Source organism: Vulpes lagopus, chromosome 3 (genome assembly GCF_018345385.1).
Source record: "Vulpes lagopus strain Blue_001 chromosome 3, ASM1834538v1, whole genome shotgun sequence".
Classification (NCBI taxonomy): Eukaryota; Metazoa; Chordata; class Mammalia; order Carnivora; family Canidae; genus Vulpes; species Vulpes lagopus.
This window is the reverse complement of record NC_054826.1, coordinates 158,325,671-158,342,501: the sequence shown is the minus strand read 5'-3', so window position 1 is coordinate 158,342,501 and position 16,831 is coordinate 158,325,671. Positions and strand designations below refer to the sequence as shown.

At 42.6% G+C, this 16,831-nt stretch overlaps 1 protein-coding gene across 2 annotated transcripts in view; it reads left to right on the top strand.

Annotated features, from left to right (window-relative positions):
• AK5 (adenylate kinase 5) overlaps positions 1 to 16,831 on the top strand; it is a 233,552-nt gene that overhangs the window by 122,940 nt on the left and 93,781 nt on the right. For both annotated transcript variants that reach the window (XM_041747046.1, XM_041747045.1), the window contains exon 8: positions 7,608 to 7,684. In XM_041747046.1, coding sequence (XP_041602980.1) covers positions 7,608 to 7,684 — 77 coding nt within the window. The remainder of the gene's footprint in view (positions 1 to 7,607; positions 7,685 to 16,831) is intronic.

Below are 16,831 nucleotides of genomic sequence, written 5' to 3'. Positions count from 1 at the left end.
TCTGCTATAATGTTTTAAGGATGACACCGTCCGAGCTTTACAATAAATAAAGATACAAAACAGAAAAGAAAGAATATCCATCTGGCCTTTAGAGTTAATGCTTTTCTTCCAGTCCCTGCACAAGTAGATTAGCAGGCAGGTCCTGTGCGACACTGACGCACAGGACCTATGTTACTATAATTGAAAAAATCTAATCTAGCTCATTCTTCGTGCAGCAATGAAAAGTTACAGTCCCTCCAGGACCCCCTAACTCATACTTGTCTTTGCTGCACCCCATTGGAAAAGTCTCCCCTTCTGCCTGGTAGCTACTCCCATCCCAACCCACAGCTCCCGTTTTGGCTTTGTGCCTTCCCTTCCTAAGAACTCACACCTGGAAATTTGATGCTGGGGAGCAGCGCAGGGCCATCACACTCCCTATCTAGGCGGTCCCTGACCCTTCTCTCACTCTCTTTTGCTCTCTGACTCTGATCAACTCATTGTCCCTCACGGTCTCAACTCTCCATTCCATGTGGATGACTCTCTCTCTCTCTCTCTCTCTCTTTTTTTTTTTAAGATTTATTTACTTATTCATGAGAGACACACAGAGAGGCAGAGACACAGGCAGAGGGAAAAGCAGGCTCCGCACAGGGAGCCCGATGTGGGACTCGGTCCCGGATCCCAGGATCAGACCCTGAGCCAAAGGCAGACTCTCAACCTCCGAGCCACTCAGGTGTCCAGTGACTCTTAAATCTTTGTCCCAGTCCTGACCTTTCTTCTTGGTAATGACCTCAGTGGATCAAGGCCAAAAAATTTCTGGACCGTAAAGAAAAAGGCTAAACTTTTAAAAGGCTTGACCATATTTGATTTGAAGCACCTTAAGAGTAGCTTCAAAGAAAGGCAGAATGAAAAGAAAGGCAAAGCAGTGGTCTCTCTGGGCAGCTCCACCGAGCCCGGGGAACAATGTAACCCCACCTGGCTGGTTTTCCAGCCACAGCTACAATAAGGTGGCCTATTGCAGGGAAAGATGGGATACTGAGAAGCATGTAGGAGCATATAGACCAGTGTGTGCTGCTCTGGAAACTGCTGTGATATCTGTGCTTGTAAGTCCATCTTTTATTTAGAACATTCACTTAGATCTCTAACAACAAATATCTAACTGCTCGGTATCCTTGGTTTGCTAGGACAGTGGAGTGAAGGAGCTGGTTTGTTTTTAATTTATTTATTTTAATTTTAGTTCCAGTATAGTTAAGATACAGTGTTATATTAGCATCAGTGTATGATAGAGTGATTCAACAATTCTGTACCCTACTCAGTGCGGATCACGGTGGGTGTACTCTCCCCATCCTTCACCTCTTTCATCCATTTCCCCACCCACTTCCCCTCTGGTAACCATGAGCTTATTATAGCTAAGACCCTGTTTTTTGTTTCTTAAATTCCACATGTGAGTGAAATTGTATATTTGTCTTTCCTCTGACTGATTTCAGGTAGCATTTTACTCTTTAGACCCACCCATGTTGTTGCAAACGGCAAGATTTCATTCTTTTTTGTGGCTGCATAATGTTCCATGGCACATATATACCATGTCTTCTTTATTCATTCATCTCTCAGTGGGCCCGGGGCTGCTTACCTAATTTGATTATTGTACATAATGCTGCAATAAACACAGGGGTGCATATGACTTTTAAAATGAGCATTTTTGTATTCTTTGGGTAAATACCCAGTAGGAGAATTACTGGATGATATAGTAGTTCGCTTTTCTTAATTTTTTGAGGAAGCTCCATGCTGTTTTCCACAGTGGCTGCACCACTTTGCTTTCCCACCAACAATGTGAGTGTTTCTTTTTCTCCACGTCCTCTAAGCTGCCTTCTTTAGAATACCTGACACTTTGTGGCTCTCTAGGGGCATTTCTCCAAAGTGGCCTCGGCCTGTAGGGCTGCAGCTGTGCCAGCTTCCATGCTAGCAGTAAACAGCCTGAGAGCAGGTGCTGTGTCCTCAGAGTGCACAGCACCTGCCCCATAGCAGAAGTTTCCAGGGACCTCATCTTTCCTCTCTATATTCCAAGACTTCTGAACAGAGGAGTCTGCTCACAGCCTCAACTCCCACAAGCTCCCCTACAAGCTGAGTCCTCTCCAGCCTTAAAATAAGCCTGTTCTATGTATAGCAGCCCTTGGTGATGCAGTGAGCGAGGGGGGGACGTGGTAAACTGGAAACTCACGATGTCTCCCCTACAGGAGGCAGCCACTCCGAAGCCTTATGGTATGGTTGCCATTAAGGAATGGGCCAGTTGTTGCTGGGTCTTTCTCTCTTTCAAGAGAAAACAGAAGCCTGCATCTGTAGGGGAACTCTCCAGGCTTGTAAATGCTGCTGACTCACCCAGTTAAACGGGCCATGTCCCCGGCCACTGCTCCGTGGATTGTCAGCCCCTGGGGTTTTGTCCCTCTAGTCTTCCCTTCTCTTCTCTCTGGACACTGTCTTTGCAGAATCTCAGCTGCCCCACAGCTCCCATATCACCTCCATGGGAATGGCTTTCTATTAAGTTTTTTAAATAAAAATTCCATATATCTAAGAGGTGCACCATGGTGACTTGGCATGCACGTACATGGAGAAATGACTACTGACTGGCATCTCTTCTCTTCTCATAGTCAGCATTTTTCTGTGTGTGATGAGAACCCCCAAAATCTATGCTTTCAGCAACTTTCCAGTACTTAATACGGTGTTATTAACTATCGTCACCAGGCTATGTATTGCATCCCTAGACTTATTCATCCTACGTGACCGTAACCTTGCACCGTTTGGCCAACAGCTCCCCATTTTCCCCACCCACATGCCATGGCAACCACCGCCCTACTCTCTGCTTCAGTGTACTTGTTTTTAGATTCCACATACAAGTGAGATCATGCAGCTTCTCTCTATGAAGAAGGGAGTCAGGCAAAGAAATGTCCACGGTCTCACGGCCCACGCCAATCATCATTCCTCAGGGACACCTTAGGAGTCCTCTTCTTTATCCCCTCTGCACCTGCCAGGGCTCTGTCGTTCTTTGCCAGCCTCTTCCTTCCCCCCTGGCCTCTCCCATCTGCTCAATCCTGTTGCTGCGGTGGGGAACCTCACCGAATGCAGCTCTGACCACCCTGCCTCCCCAGCAAAATACAACCAGGCATCCCCTCGACAGTCTCACCCCCAACCCCTCCTTCACCTGATCCCATTTTGTATCTCAGTTTGAATGTGATTTGCCCCAGGAGGCGTGCGCAGCCCCCAGCCCAGAATAGATCAGACCCCAGCAGAGTCCCCTGTACTTTTCCTCCGGGTGTGGATAACAGTTGTGATGACATCACCAGGTAGAGGGCTGTTTGTTAAAAATCTCTGGCCTTTATTAGCGTGCAGGACTTCACGAGGATGGAGGGTATGTGTGGGTGTTTGAGACGCAGTGTGAATCTCGTAGGAGACACCGCCGAAGCCCTCTTCCACCCAGCTGGTCACCTCAACTGGCCACTTGTCTGAGCACGTGGCCTCACAGCCTCTCCTCCTCTCTGCCTCTCTCTTTGCCCTCTCTCTTTTCCTTCCTGCCCCTCCCCTGCCCTGGAGTAACTGCAAAATCACTCCTGCTCGTCTCTCCCAGAACTGTCCCAACACCAGCTCCCTTAAGGAGCTCACCTTCTAGGCCCAACTACCGTCCAGATATTTTCCCGAAGAAACACAATGCTCTTTCCAAAGGAATTCCAATGCAGACTGTTACTAAGACTTTCCCTGCCTCCCGGAATGGGAGTGGGGTTCTCTGCGCCTCACAGCGGAGGCACTTAGGAGGGATGTGATGTTTGCGGAGAGAATGGAGAAGGTCAAGATGTGCAAAAGCAAAATGTCAGTGTCCCTTTAACGCATCTTTCAGTTATTCAGCATATGTGTAGCAAATGGATTAAACTTCTAAGCTTTGCTCTTATATGTAGAGGTGAAATACAATACGCCACCTAAAGCTGCTCACAGTTTAGCAGAAGGGACAGGACAGGGAGAGACTGCTTTCCTCAGGGGGGCAGGTGATGCCTTAGAGGAGCTTTATCTGCAGACCCTTCCCTGCCCAGGAAGCCCCGCCTTGCAGGTGTGCTTCTTTATCTGGGACTCCAAGTGAAAGGAGGACCTTCCTAAAACTTCCAATTGAAGAGCCACTAGGAGGACAAAAGTCTGTAACGTTGTCCCAGAAGGCAACATGGTTAGCCTCCCAGTACCTCGAGAGTGAATTTGTACCATCTTCCCACTTAAACTTTTTATTTTTAAAGATTTTATTTATTTATTCATGAGAGACACGGAGAGAAAGGCAGAGACACAGGCAGAGGGAGAAGCAGGCCCCATGCAGGGAGCCCTACGCGGGACTCAATCCTGGGTCTCTATGATCACATCTTGGGCTGAAGGCAGACGCTCAACCACTGAGCCACCCAGGCGTCCCATCTTCCCACTTAAACTTGAGGAGACAACCTGAAAATAATCTTTCTGAAGACCATTCTACATCTGAACCTGGTGACACAGAGTGCTCCCTGGGGGATTCTATTTCAGTTCTGTATCTATAGAAGGAATATTTTTAAATCTGAAAGAAATTGAGAAATTCAAAATAGGGGGAAGTGAAAGCTATACTATCACTTTTCCAGAATGCCCTAAATTTGCTGTCCTTTTTGAGTAAAGAGATCATCCCGGGTGTTTTCTGTGTTAAATTGTTCAATGAAAGAAGGCAAAAATGTGTACATATATCTATATTTACCTCCCTCTTTTGTATGTCAAACCTTAGATGGTTATTAACGGCCCCATTTTCAGCAAACCAAGCAACCGATGCTAAAAGAAAATGAAAGCCATTCAATCACTCTCTGAGCTGATAATGATATCCATTGTCTATGGCTTCCTCTGATTTATTAGTACTGTTGCCAAGAGCAACAACGTGTCAAGAAATTCCATCCTTTAATGATACAATAAAATTTCTGTTAAAAGTATTTTATTAGGAAAGCCAGTCTCTTCTTCTCTGTAAGCAGGAGTTGTTTTTTTTAAGAGGTTTTTTTTTTCTTTTTCCTTAAACAAAGATCTCTTCTTTCTACCATTGCTGATAGATAGTTTTCTAGCCATCTTGCTCCAGTTCAAATATTAATGCATAATATCTGTTAACCAGGTTGAGAGCCCTTCAAAATTTGTACTTTTTTAAAAACAGTTTCTAATTGAACACAGTAAGTAGGACACAGGAACTATAAAAGTGGCCGTAGGTTTAATAAGTGTTTGTGTTCAGATCACATTGCTCATTCCACATGAATCACTCCAAGCACAGCTGTATCGTTTGAATCCAAGTACCTGTCACCATTTTTACAAGTCAGTGGTGGGTAATATCCATATTAGGGAAATAATGAAAGCTCAATAAAATTTGCATTACCTTTACTGATGCTGTCAATAGCAACCACCCAGAAAGGAGCATCGATTGACACTCCTTGATTCCACATCTGGTTCTTCCATTCCCGCAGCCACCTGGTGACACGCCTCATCATCCACTGTTACTCACTTTCTCAGAATGTGGAAGAGATGGCAAATTCCTCCAACTCCTGTCCCGTAGGGTATTGTAATGAACGATCATATTCATAAAGCTGCTTGGGTTGCTCTCGCTTCGAATTCGGAGTGGGCAGGATTAGGATGTGTTGGGAGAAATGGGAGTTATGACTTCTGTCTTTGATCTCACTTACTTCCTGTAGGATCTAGCCCAGGTTGTCTAACTTCTGCAAAACTCATTTTCTTCTTTTCTAAAATGAGGGGGCGGTATTCTGTGAAATACGGGTTCTAAAACCTCCATGGGCCTATAATGGAAAAATACACGTTTACTTCTGACATCTGGACTGCCCCACAACACCTAAGTGCAAACTGATCCCAAAATGAGCTTCAAGACAATCAAATATTTTGGCCCTCCCATAAACCTTATACAATTTCTTATTTGAAAAACAGAAAAAGCACAAAGATAGAAAAATTGCATATGGTGCCACTACTTTTTTAAATTATATATAAAATTTAAGTTTGCAAGTGACCCCTCTAGTCTCACCTTGTTGATAGCGTGTGGTGCACTGTCTTCCCCACTGCTTTCTGCCAGCTACCTTATTGACAATGGACTTGGCAAGCGCTGTTGCTCTCGTGACATGATGGCATCACCCAGAGTTGTGCTCTGCACACCTTGCAACCATATGTGGCAACTGCACAGTTAGTTACTTTTCCAAATTTCTTTGATGGGTCAAGTATCTCCATTCTGAAAAATTTTGTCATCCTTTACAAAAATTATAAAGATACACAAAAACAAGGGTGTCACTGCTTAGTACTTAGTATGACAGTGGGCTAGTCCTTAGTTGATTTGATATACAGTAGGGGTAATGATGAGTAGAAAAAAAAAGAAGAGAAGAGATGAGAAAAGACTGTGTGAGGACACACCTTGAATCTCTCTTTGAAAGAAAGTCTGAAAGCAGCCTCTCTGGGGGAGGTCTGTATCTGAGAAGCATGTGAGATGCTTGACATTTTTGTAAAAATCTGCCTTCAGTGGGACACCTGGGTGGCTCAGTGGTTGAGCATCTGCCTTTGGCTCAGGGCATGATCCCAGGGTCCTGGGATTGAGTCCCACATCAGGCTCCCCACAGGGACCCTGCTTCTCCCTCCGCCTATGTCTCTGCCTCTCTCTCTGTCTCTCTCATGAATAAATAAAATCTTTTTTAAAAAATCTGCCTTCATTAAACATTATTCATTGTGTCTTCTGACCAAGAATTCTTTGGCAGAGACAAGTCTACGTACAATGAAATGCCGAGTGATTTGTTTCTTCACAGGGATGTATGGCATTTTATGAGCAGCACTGAATTCTCTTTCTGGCTAGTTAGGTGGTATGTATTTCCCAGGAGGAAAGAGTCATTAAACAAGAATGATAAATCAGGTGTGCTGCAGGAGCCCCATTATGAAAATTACCGGTTTAAGTTTGAGCCTGGAGGATTAATGGATAAGCAAATTAATGTAACCTGTAGTACGAGGGCGGGGGGGGGGGGTTGGGGGGTGAGCTCTCTATTAATATATTAAGTTAACCAGATTCTTCATATCATCAGGGACTAAAGTGGCCCAAAGGCTGGAGGAAAAAATTGTCAGTTTTCATGGAGTGAGCAAACTCGGCCCCACTTATTTCTGGAACTTCCTTGCTCCTCTCCTACTACTCCATACTTAGCTCACAGTGTTCCTTCTATCTCATTTACTACTACACCCCTAAACCACTGCTCCTCCTGGACCATCCAACCTTACCCTCAAACTCAGGCTCATCGATGCATCCCTTGTGCTTAATTCTTACTGCCATCATCACTCCCACTACTAGTCAGAATTAGTAGCTCTTTATTTTGGTTTCTGAAACTTGCTGTTGACAAATCAGTCTCCTCCCCAAGGCTGTCTTCTTCTTAAGGCCGGACACTGTCTAGAGTATCTGTGTTTTCTATCTGGGAGCCCAAACATGGTGCCCAGCAGAAGAGAAGAATATAAAGACATTTGTGAATTAAATGTAACCCTCAGAACAATATGGGAATCTAATGGGAGGTAGTTTGCTTTAGAAACATATACACACCACCTTCCCCAGGTAATCTTTTCTTTTCTAATCTTAGGTTCCGGTGACCTTGATCCTTCAATGATGTTGGATACTGGAGAGACCATTGATACAGGCTCTGATTATGAAGATCAGGTAACTAAAATCTAGAAATATCTCTCTATTTAAATGTTTTTCATTTTAGCCTTTGTAAATGTTGTATGAAAATTAGAATTATAAATCATTTTTGAGGCATTTACAGGTAACAGCATATTCCCTGATAGATCACACTGGCCTATAGCCTTTACTCACTGACTTTCAGCCCCATCTTCCCCACAGTTCCAAAACAGCAATTAATTAAGGAAAGGTTTGTGGTTTAAGTTACATGAGAAGGAAATGGAGAAATATGAGGTTCTCTTGTCCGAGAATTTGCCTGCGTCTCTCTATCCCTTTCTGAAAATGAACCAACAGTATTTACAGAGTACCAGTTACAGATCCAGAATTCTGCTTTTCTATTTCTGAAAAGGACTAATGACCAATGACAACACAGTCAAGAAGTCAAAAATATTTTCTATTTTAACAAAACTAGGGAAATTTATCTAGGTCATTTTCCTGTCAGCAGAAGAACTCTCCCTCCTGCTGTATTTTAATAATATAAAGTAGTTGGCAAATGATCCAACTTTTAATTAGGCTTTTTGTTGAAAAAGAGGATAATGTCTGAAACTTCCTTCTACTGCTCATCAGTGCTCCTTCTGTGAGTGCTGAAAGCCAAGTCAACGTGTTCTTGAGGGTTTTTTCCCCCATCTTCAACTAACATATGTCACAAATAAAGCCGAGAGATCTAACCAGTGTCTAAATGTAATGGCTGGCTATCCATTTCATAGTCATATTCAGAAGCTATTTTCCAGGGGCACCTGGATGGCTCAGTCGGTTAAGCGTCTGCCTTGGGCTCAGGTCATGATCCCAGGATCCTGGGATCGAGCTCCAAGTGGGGCTCTGCACCCAGTGAGGAACCTGCTTCTCCTTCCCCCTCTGCCCCTCCACACTGCTGATGCTCTTACATGCAAGCTCTCTCATGCTCTCTCTCTCTCTCTCAAATAAATAAATAAAATCATATAAAACAAGAAGGAAGCTATTTTCCTGAGCACTAGGTTTCTTCTTTTATATTAAAAAGCAAGGAGGGGGGTGCCTGTGTGGTTCAGTGGTTGGGCATCTGCCTTGGGCTCAGGACGTGTCGATCCTGGGGTCCCGGAATCGAGTTCCGCATCAGGCTCCCCATGGGGAGCCTGCTTCTCCCTCTGCCTGTGTCTCTGTCTCTCTCCCTGTGTCTCTCATGAATAAATAAATAAAATCTTTTTAAAAAGTTTTTTTAAAAGCAAGGAGAAAATATTGACAAGTGATAAATAGGTCCTGTGTATTTATAATAGTTTTAGCATTTATTAACATTTAATACATACTGAACATTGTGCCAAGTTCCTTAGTTTTATTCTCTCGCTAATTCCTTACAACATCTCTAGGAAATAAGAATTGTGATCTTTATTTTATAGATAAGAATATAAAGACACAAAGAGTAATTTGCCCACAGTTGCAAAAATAAGTTCACAGTGGGGAGGAGAACTTAAGGCACATTTCCGCACATCTGCACCATACTGCCTCCTAACTCAGCCTCCAAAGACGGGCCATTCAGTGATACATTTTAGGAGCCTTTTCAGTTGCTAACTCCCAAGGCCCTAGAAAAGGCAAATTCCAAACACTTTCAGTTGAAGGGGAGCTCATGATCCAAAATGACAGACTGCATAAAGAAATGAAGCATTACTAGATATCCAGCTGATTTAAAAATGGAAGGTTTCACACCCCAAGAACTAGAGAGAACAGGAAAGCCTGAAAGAAATTTCAGTATAGGAATACTTAAAATATTCAAGAAGATAAAGTGAAGATAAGAAGAAACCATGAAACCATTCAAGGTTACACAGCTAGCAAGAGCTGTAGATGAAATTCGAACACAGGAAAGAATGGGAAGGAAGAGGCAGGAAGGAAAAGGAAAGACATAGAAATTCTAGGCACAAAAAATATTGTCATTGAAATAGAAATTCCGTTAACAGTTTGAACAGTAGGCTAGACACAGCTGAAAAGAGACTAAAATGACAGAGCTGAGGAAATTGACTTAGAATAAACCAGAAAGCTTAAACAGTTGTCAAATGTAAGAAATAACTCGGGAGTCACTGAGGATAGGTTGACTGGGCTGACATATTCAAAAAAATTCAAAAAGGAGTTCCGGGAGAGGGGCACCTGGGTGGCTCAGCAGTTGAGCGGCTGCCTTTGGCTCAGGTCATGATCCCAAGGTCCTGGGATCGAGTCCCACATCGGGCTCCCAACAGGGAGCTCCTTCTCCCTCTGCCTGTGTCTCTGCCTCTCTCTGTGCATGTCTCATGAATAAATAAATAAAATCTTAAAAAAAAAAAAAAGAGTTCCGGGAGAAAATAGGGGGATGGAGCAGAGGCTCCCTTTGATTTATTACTTGATTTATTTTATTATTTCAACAGATAATAGTTGAGAATTTTACAGAGATGAGAAATAACACAAATCCCCCATTGGAAGGAGCACATCCAGTCCTGAGCAGGATAAAAACAACAACAAAAACAAAATTCTTCACTTGTTCTTTTTTTTTTTCATTTAGTCATTCAGCAACTACTAATTGAGCCCCTACTGTATGCCAGGTACTGTTTAGGTACTGAAAATATGTTAAAAAAAAAAAAAAGTAGGCAAGAAGCTTACATTCTAGTAGAAAAGACAGACACTAAACAATCAACATGGTAAATTAGTGAATTCTCTAGATGTGAGACATGGTAAGTTCTATGAGAAAAGGAAAAGTAGAATAAGGTGAGAGGGTTAGAGTACTGGGGTTGGAAACAGTTTTGTGTCTGTCTCTGGCAGAGATTTGGCACATAATGTAAAACATCAGAGAACGGAAGGCAAAAATATTAAAAGTAAAAAGGCACTACCCATAAAGGAACAATAATTTGGGGGACAGCAGATTAGATGCCACAGGAGCTTGCATTTATTGAGGACCTGCTATAAACCGGACACTGTGTTTTATGGTTTACGTGCATTATTGCTAATCCTTACAGAAACTCAAGAAGGTAGCTCCGTTTACCCCAGTTGACAGCGGACGACATTGAAGCTCATGGAAGTTAAGACACTTCCCAAGACTGCACTGCTAGCAAGCTGTGGAGTCAGGAAAAAACACTTTGATGAGCCTGGCAACCAAAATCTAGTTTCTAATTTACCATTCCAAAAAAAGCCATTATCCAGGTCACTGGGGATCTATTGCCAGTTCCAGTTAACACTTTTTAGTTATCCTTCTTGACCTCTGCGCATTTTATTCAACACATTTTTACTATAAAGGGTCATGTGGTGACTACCTCAGGCTCTGTGAGCCATATGGTCCCTGTGACAATTGTTGTGCAAAAGCAGCCATAACAATGCACGAACAAATGAGTCTGGCTGTGTTCCAGTGCAGCTTTATTTATTGATCCTGAAACTGAATTCTGTATAATTCTCATGTGATTTAGTTCAACTATTTAAAAATCTAGAACCCCTCTTAAACTGAAAAGCTGTCCACAAACAGCAGTGCGGTTTGCTGGCTGTAGGCTGCAGCTGTAGTTGGCTGACTCCAGCTATAAACTATCCTCCCATTCTTGACATTCTCCTCTCCCTTAGAGTCTAACATTTCTAAATTATTTATTCTGTCCTAAATACTTCACACTTGTTTCCTCATTTTACCCTCAATTATATGAGATAGATATTATTAACACATTATTGTTATATTTTATTAAAATATCTTTTACTTAACATATTTTATTGCTATTTATTCTATTATTATGTATATTATTATTATTATTATTATTATTATTATTATAGTATAATTCCAATAAGGAAACTAAAGTACGGAGAAATTAAGCAATTTATTCAAGGTTACACAGCGAGCAAGAGCTGTAGATGAAATTCGAACACAGCCATCTGACTCCAGAACCAGGGTCAAGAAAGGTGGGCGAGGCTCTGCTGTAGTAACAAATAAAACTCAAAATCGGAGTGCTTTCCTTCCAGAGGTTTCTTTTACATGCAACCTCCAAATAGGTCATAAATGGGAAGGCAAAGAGCCTGAGGAAGATGGACTGGCTCTTAAAGATGGACTTGCACGTTACCTCCTCCCGCATTCATTTGGCAGCCCTGGTCACTGGTCTGTCCTCCCCTGCCCCCGCCCCCCCACCATGCAGAAAGGCTGGGAAATGGAGCTTGCTCATGCATCCAGGAATGGGGGGGATGAGTTTGGTGACCACTGAGCCAGCCTTAGCCACAGATCTCTTGACCTGCTCTGTGTTCACTCTCTTGGTGCTTCTCCTACTTATCATTCCGCTCGTTCTTGGGGTCCCGGCTGAGCTGCTCTCTGTTGGTCCCTTATTCAAATCTGAATGTTTCAGGGCTTCTGTGGCTTCTTCAATCCTCACTGTACACATTCCCCTTAAAAAACTCATCCACAGCCATGACTTCCGCTTTGCTCAGAGCTCCCAGGTGAGCTCCTGTTACATATGTCTGCCTGCTCAATAGTGCTGGTTGGATTTCCCATATGCATCTCAAACTCAACACGTCCAGAACCAAAATCACCATCTTCCCCCACAAAATCTGCTCGTCCTTCTGTTTTCCCTATTTCTGTTAATGATACCTCCAGCCTGCCAGCTGCCCAAGCCAGAGACGAGACATCTTCATAGCCTCCTTCCTTTCTGTCCCTCCTTACATCAGTTTGGTTCAAGAAGCCAGTCGGTTGTCCTGTGCAGAAATTGCTCCTTCTCACTCTGGTTCCACAGCCACAGCCCTGGTTGGCACCCTCTGTCTTCCTCCCTGGGATCACAGAGACAGTCTCCTAACCAGGCTCCCTGCCCTAGCCTCCTTTCCCATCGTAATCATCTTGTTGAAAAGCAAAGCCAGTCATGGAATTCTCATTGATATCAGAATGGAACAGGAACCTCTTCTTATAATATGTGCAAAACCTTCAAATCAGAATCTGACCCCCTACCTCCCGCCCAGACTTATCCCTTGCCAATCACCAAAGAATACTCAATGCTCCAGCTGTACCAAACTATTTTCAATTCCATTTCAATTCAATTCAGTTTCAAGTGGCTTGTGATTTGCACAGTCCCTTCCCTCTATATGGAAGCTTCCACAAACCTGTCATGCCCATCCCAGATAACCCTACTCCTGTGCCATCAGGACCACGCTTCTTCTCAAGGAAGCCTTGTATTGTTACATGTTCAGTTTACCTTCTTGGGGGTGGCCCAGGAGACCCTATGTCGTAATATCCTGGCATTGCAGGGATTGTGTTCTGTTCTAGTTGTCCTCAATGCCTGCCACACAGCCTGGCGTGCAGCATAGGCTCAATAAAAGCCCACTTTTGAAAGCCCATAAAATGACTTCAGTTCTTCTTCAAATGTAATTTTCCATAATTTGTTAACTCTTGCTAACTCTTTTGGCTTGGGTTTCCTCTTCTAAAAAATGATGATGATGATAACCTCACTGGAAGTACTGTTGGGAGAGGTACACAGTGCAGGGATCACTGTCCAGAACAAACACTCTGTGAACCTAGACCCTTCTCTTCCCTCCCCCAGACCCAACTTAGACTGAACTTTTCAGAAATCACTGCCTTTCTCTATCTGACAGAGGCCCCATTTCCTCAGCTAAGGGAATGCTAATTGAGCGCTTCTGGGTTTCAGTCTGGAATGTAGGAGCTTCTTTGTAACCAGTGTTTCCTAACGCAAGTAAGAAGCTGAACAAACTGAAAATTCAGCAGTTCTCATTTCTCTCAGAGAAGTGAGGTCACAGGGCAAACCACTGCACCAAAATTGGAGAGAGAGAGAGAGAGAGAGAAAGAGAGAGAGAAAGAGAGAGAGAGAGAGAGAGAGAAGGGCAGATTCAAAAAATCAGAGTTTACCAGAGTAGAAACCTGAAAGCAAGAACCTCACCAGGAACCAGTCAGGGTAGGAAAACCTAGCCCGTAACTAGCAAATTGCAGGAGGCTCAGTGTGGGCAAGTGTGAGAGTTAAAAGCTCCAGGGGGAGCCAGTCCAAGGGGTCCCCAAACTTTTTTGAGTTTTAACTCCAGGAGTTCTATCGGGTCCTCACAGTGAATATCAGAGAAAAATCATTTAGTGCTTCTGGCGAGGGGGAGGAGAAAAGGAACCATTTTGACATATATACACCACAGTCTTCTGTTATTGACAAGGCCCACTCTCAGGAGAAACTATTTTATCAGAACCTAACTTGCTGGGATTTTATCAGAGCCTACCCTACGTGGGAGAATGGAAATACCCAACTCCAGCCCTCCCACTGCCCCTGCCCAGCTATCCTGTCCCACCTAAAAGGGGAGGGGGGCTAAGATACACTGGTGAAGTTCACAGTCCAGGGGCTAACCAGAAGACTAAGACGTATCATAGGATTATATGTGTTTCATAGAATGCTTCCTTACCACTACATTACTAAAAGTTTATCACAGTTCTTTTACCTAGTACATCGTGTCCACTTTTCAACAAAAAATTATAAGGCATACTAAAAGGCAAAAACACATTTGAAATGCATGAAAATAAGAGTAATACATACAAGGCAGGATTACTGGACTTAACAGAACAGGATTGTTTTTTTTAAGATTTTATTTATTTATTCATGAGAGACACAGAGAGAGAGCGAGAGCGAGAGAGAGAGGCAAAGACACAGGAAGAGGGAGAAGCAGGTTCCTTGCAGGGAGCCCGATGCGGGATTTGATTCCTGGTCTCCAGGGTCACGCCCTGGGCGGAAGGCAGGTGCTAAACTGCTGAGCCATCCAGGGATCCCCCAGAACAGGATTTTTTAAAAAAATATATGATTAATATGTTAAGAGCTTAAGTAGACAACATGCAAAAACAGATAACATGCATAGTAATATAAGCAGATAGATGGAAATCCTAAGGAAAAAAAAAAAAAAAGAAATCCCAGAGATCAAAAATACTATAACAGAAATGAAGAACGCCCTTGATAGGTAGGCTATTAGTAAACTGGACATGGCTGAGGACAAAATATCTGATCTTGAGAATATGACAACAAGAACTTCCAAAACTGAAAGGCAAAGAGATAGAAGACAGAAAACAAAACAAAAGCAAAAAAAAGAGAACATTCCAGAACTATGAGATGATTACAAAAGATGAAATATGCAAATATGTTCAAACTGCAAAAAATTTTGAAAAGAGCATGAGAAAAAATACACCTTACTTATAGAAAAGCAAAGATAAGAAAGACATTCAACTTCTCAAAAAACACACAAGCCAAAAGAGTGGAGTGAAATACCTAATGGGTGAAGGAAAACATATTTTTAACCTGGAATTCTGTATCCTACAAAATTATGCTTCAAAAATGAAGGAGCAAAAGACTTTCTCAAATAAAAATTGAGGCAATGTGTTGCCAATAGGCCTGCCTTGCGAGAAATGTTGAAAGGAGTTCTCTAAAGAGAAGGGAAGTGATAGATTAGGAATTGGTATCTACATAATATAGAAAGGAAGACTAATAGAGAATGAATAAATGAAGGTAAAATGAAAAATTTTATTTTTCTTAATTTTAATTGATCTAACATAATCATTTGTTCAAAACAATAGCAATGATGTATTCAATTATGCAGGCATATGTGTAAGTGAAATGAGTGACAGCAATGATATAAGAGATGGGAGGAAAAATTAAGAATATTTTGTTGTTATAAGCCATTCTCACTGCCCACTTACTTGAAAATAGACTTGGATTCTTTTCAATATATATTGCAAACTCTAGAGCAACCACTAAAAAAAAAGTTTAAAAAGAAGTATAATTGATATGCTGAAAAAAGGAGAAAAAATAGAATCTTTTAAAACCTCCATTAAATGATTTAAAACTCAGTTAAAACCATGCAGGCATAAAAAGGGTTGGAAGCCAAAAATAGGAACAAAGAAAATGGGCAACAAATAGAAAACAGTAATAAATTTGGTAGATATTAATCCAACTGTATCAACAAACACTTTAAATGTCAGTGATCTGGGGGCGCCTGACTGGCTCAGTCGGAAGAGCATGCAACTCTTGATCATCTTGGTCATGAGCTCGAGCCCCACGTTGAGTGTAGAGATTACTAAAAAACTAAATGAACAGACAAAAAAAAATGTCAGCAATCTAAATGTATCAAGTGAAAGACAGGGATTTTCAGAGTGGAATCAAAAAGCAAGACCCAAATATATGTTGTCTACGAGAAACCTACTTTAAATATAAAGACACCTACTTTAAATATAAAGACACCTGTAAATTAATGTAACCAGGTGGGGAAAGATATACTGTGCTACCACTAACCAAAAGAAAACAAGAGCAGCTCTGTTAACTTCAGACAGAGTAAACTTAAGAGCAAAGAAATTTATCAGGGATGAAGAAGGGCATTACATAATGATAATATTATGTCGCTATTCGAAGGAAATGTAACAACCCTTATTGGATATGTACCTAACAACAGAGTGGGTCCAGGCTCACTGTCCACCCCCACGTCCTTGATCCCACCCCTTTCCTCTCCTGAGGACCTTGTTCCATTAACTGGTGTTGCTTCACCCTTCTCACGGCTCTCATCCTCAAAGTGGCTGTCTTTTTCTCTAACAACCCAACATCCCAACTTTGAAGAACATGGTCAGCAGCACCAAGTGTCCCAGGAAGGCCAAGTGGGATATTGTCTTCTCCCCTTCCCTTCAACACCAAATTTGGTGAAAGAGAAGTCAGCTCCCCAGCTTCCATGACTTCACCTCCCAGTCTGCCCCGTAAACCAGCCTCTGCCTATCTGGTTTCTCTAAGAGACAACTAAAAACCATCTCATACCTGCCAAGTCAGGAAGACATTTCCAACGTATGGGGTCCAGCACACTGATCACACTTTCTGCTTCCTTAGAGCTCTTGAGTCCTTGGCTTATGCCACCTCTATGGCCTCATTTCTTTATCTCCGCCCTTCCCCTCCACCCCCCCCCCCCCCCCCCGGATTATGGTCTGTGATATGAGAGGAGCCTGGAGAACGTGCTTTGTAGAGCAGGTTTGGTGTTTTAACTTTATTCTAAGAGCAGTGGGAAGCCTTAAAGAGTTGTGTTTTGTTTATGGCATGAGTATATGAAGGGGCAGGACATAACAGTTATATTTATGTTTAAAAAAAGATTGCTCTTGCAGTGTGGAGACCACATTGGAGGAAGGCAAGAATGGGTGTAGAGAGACTTCAATGATCCTGAAAAGAG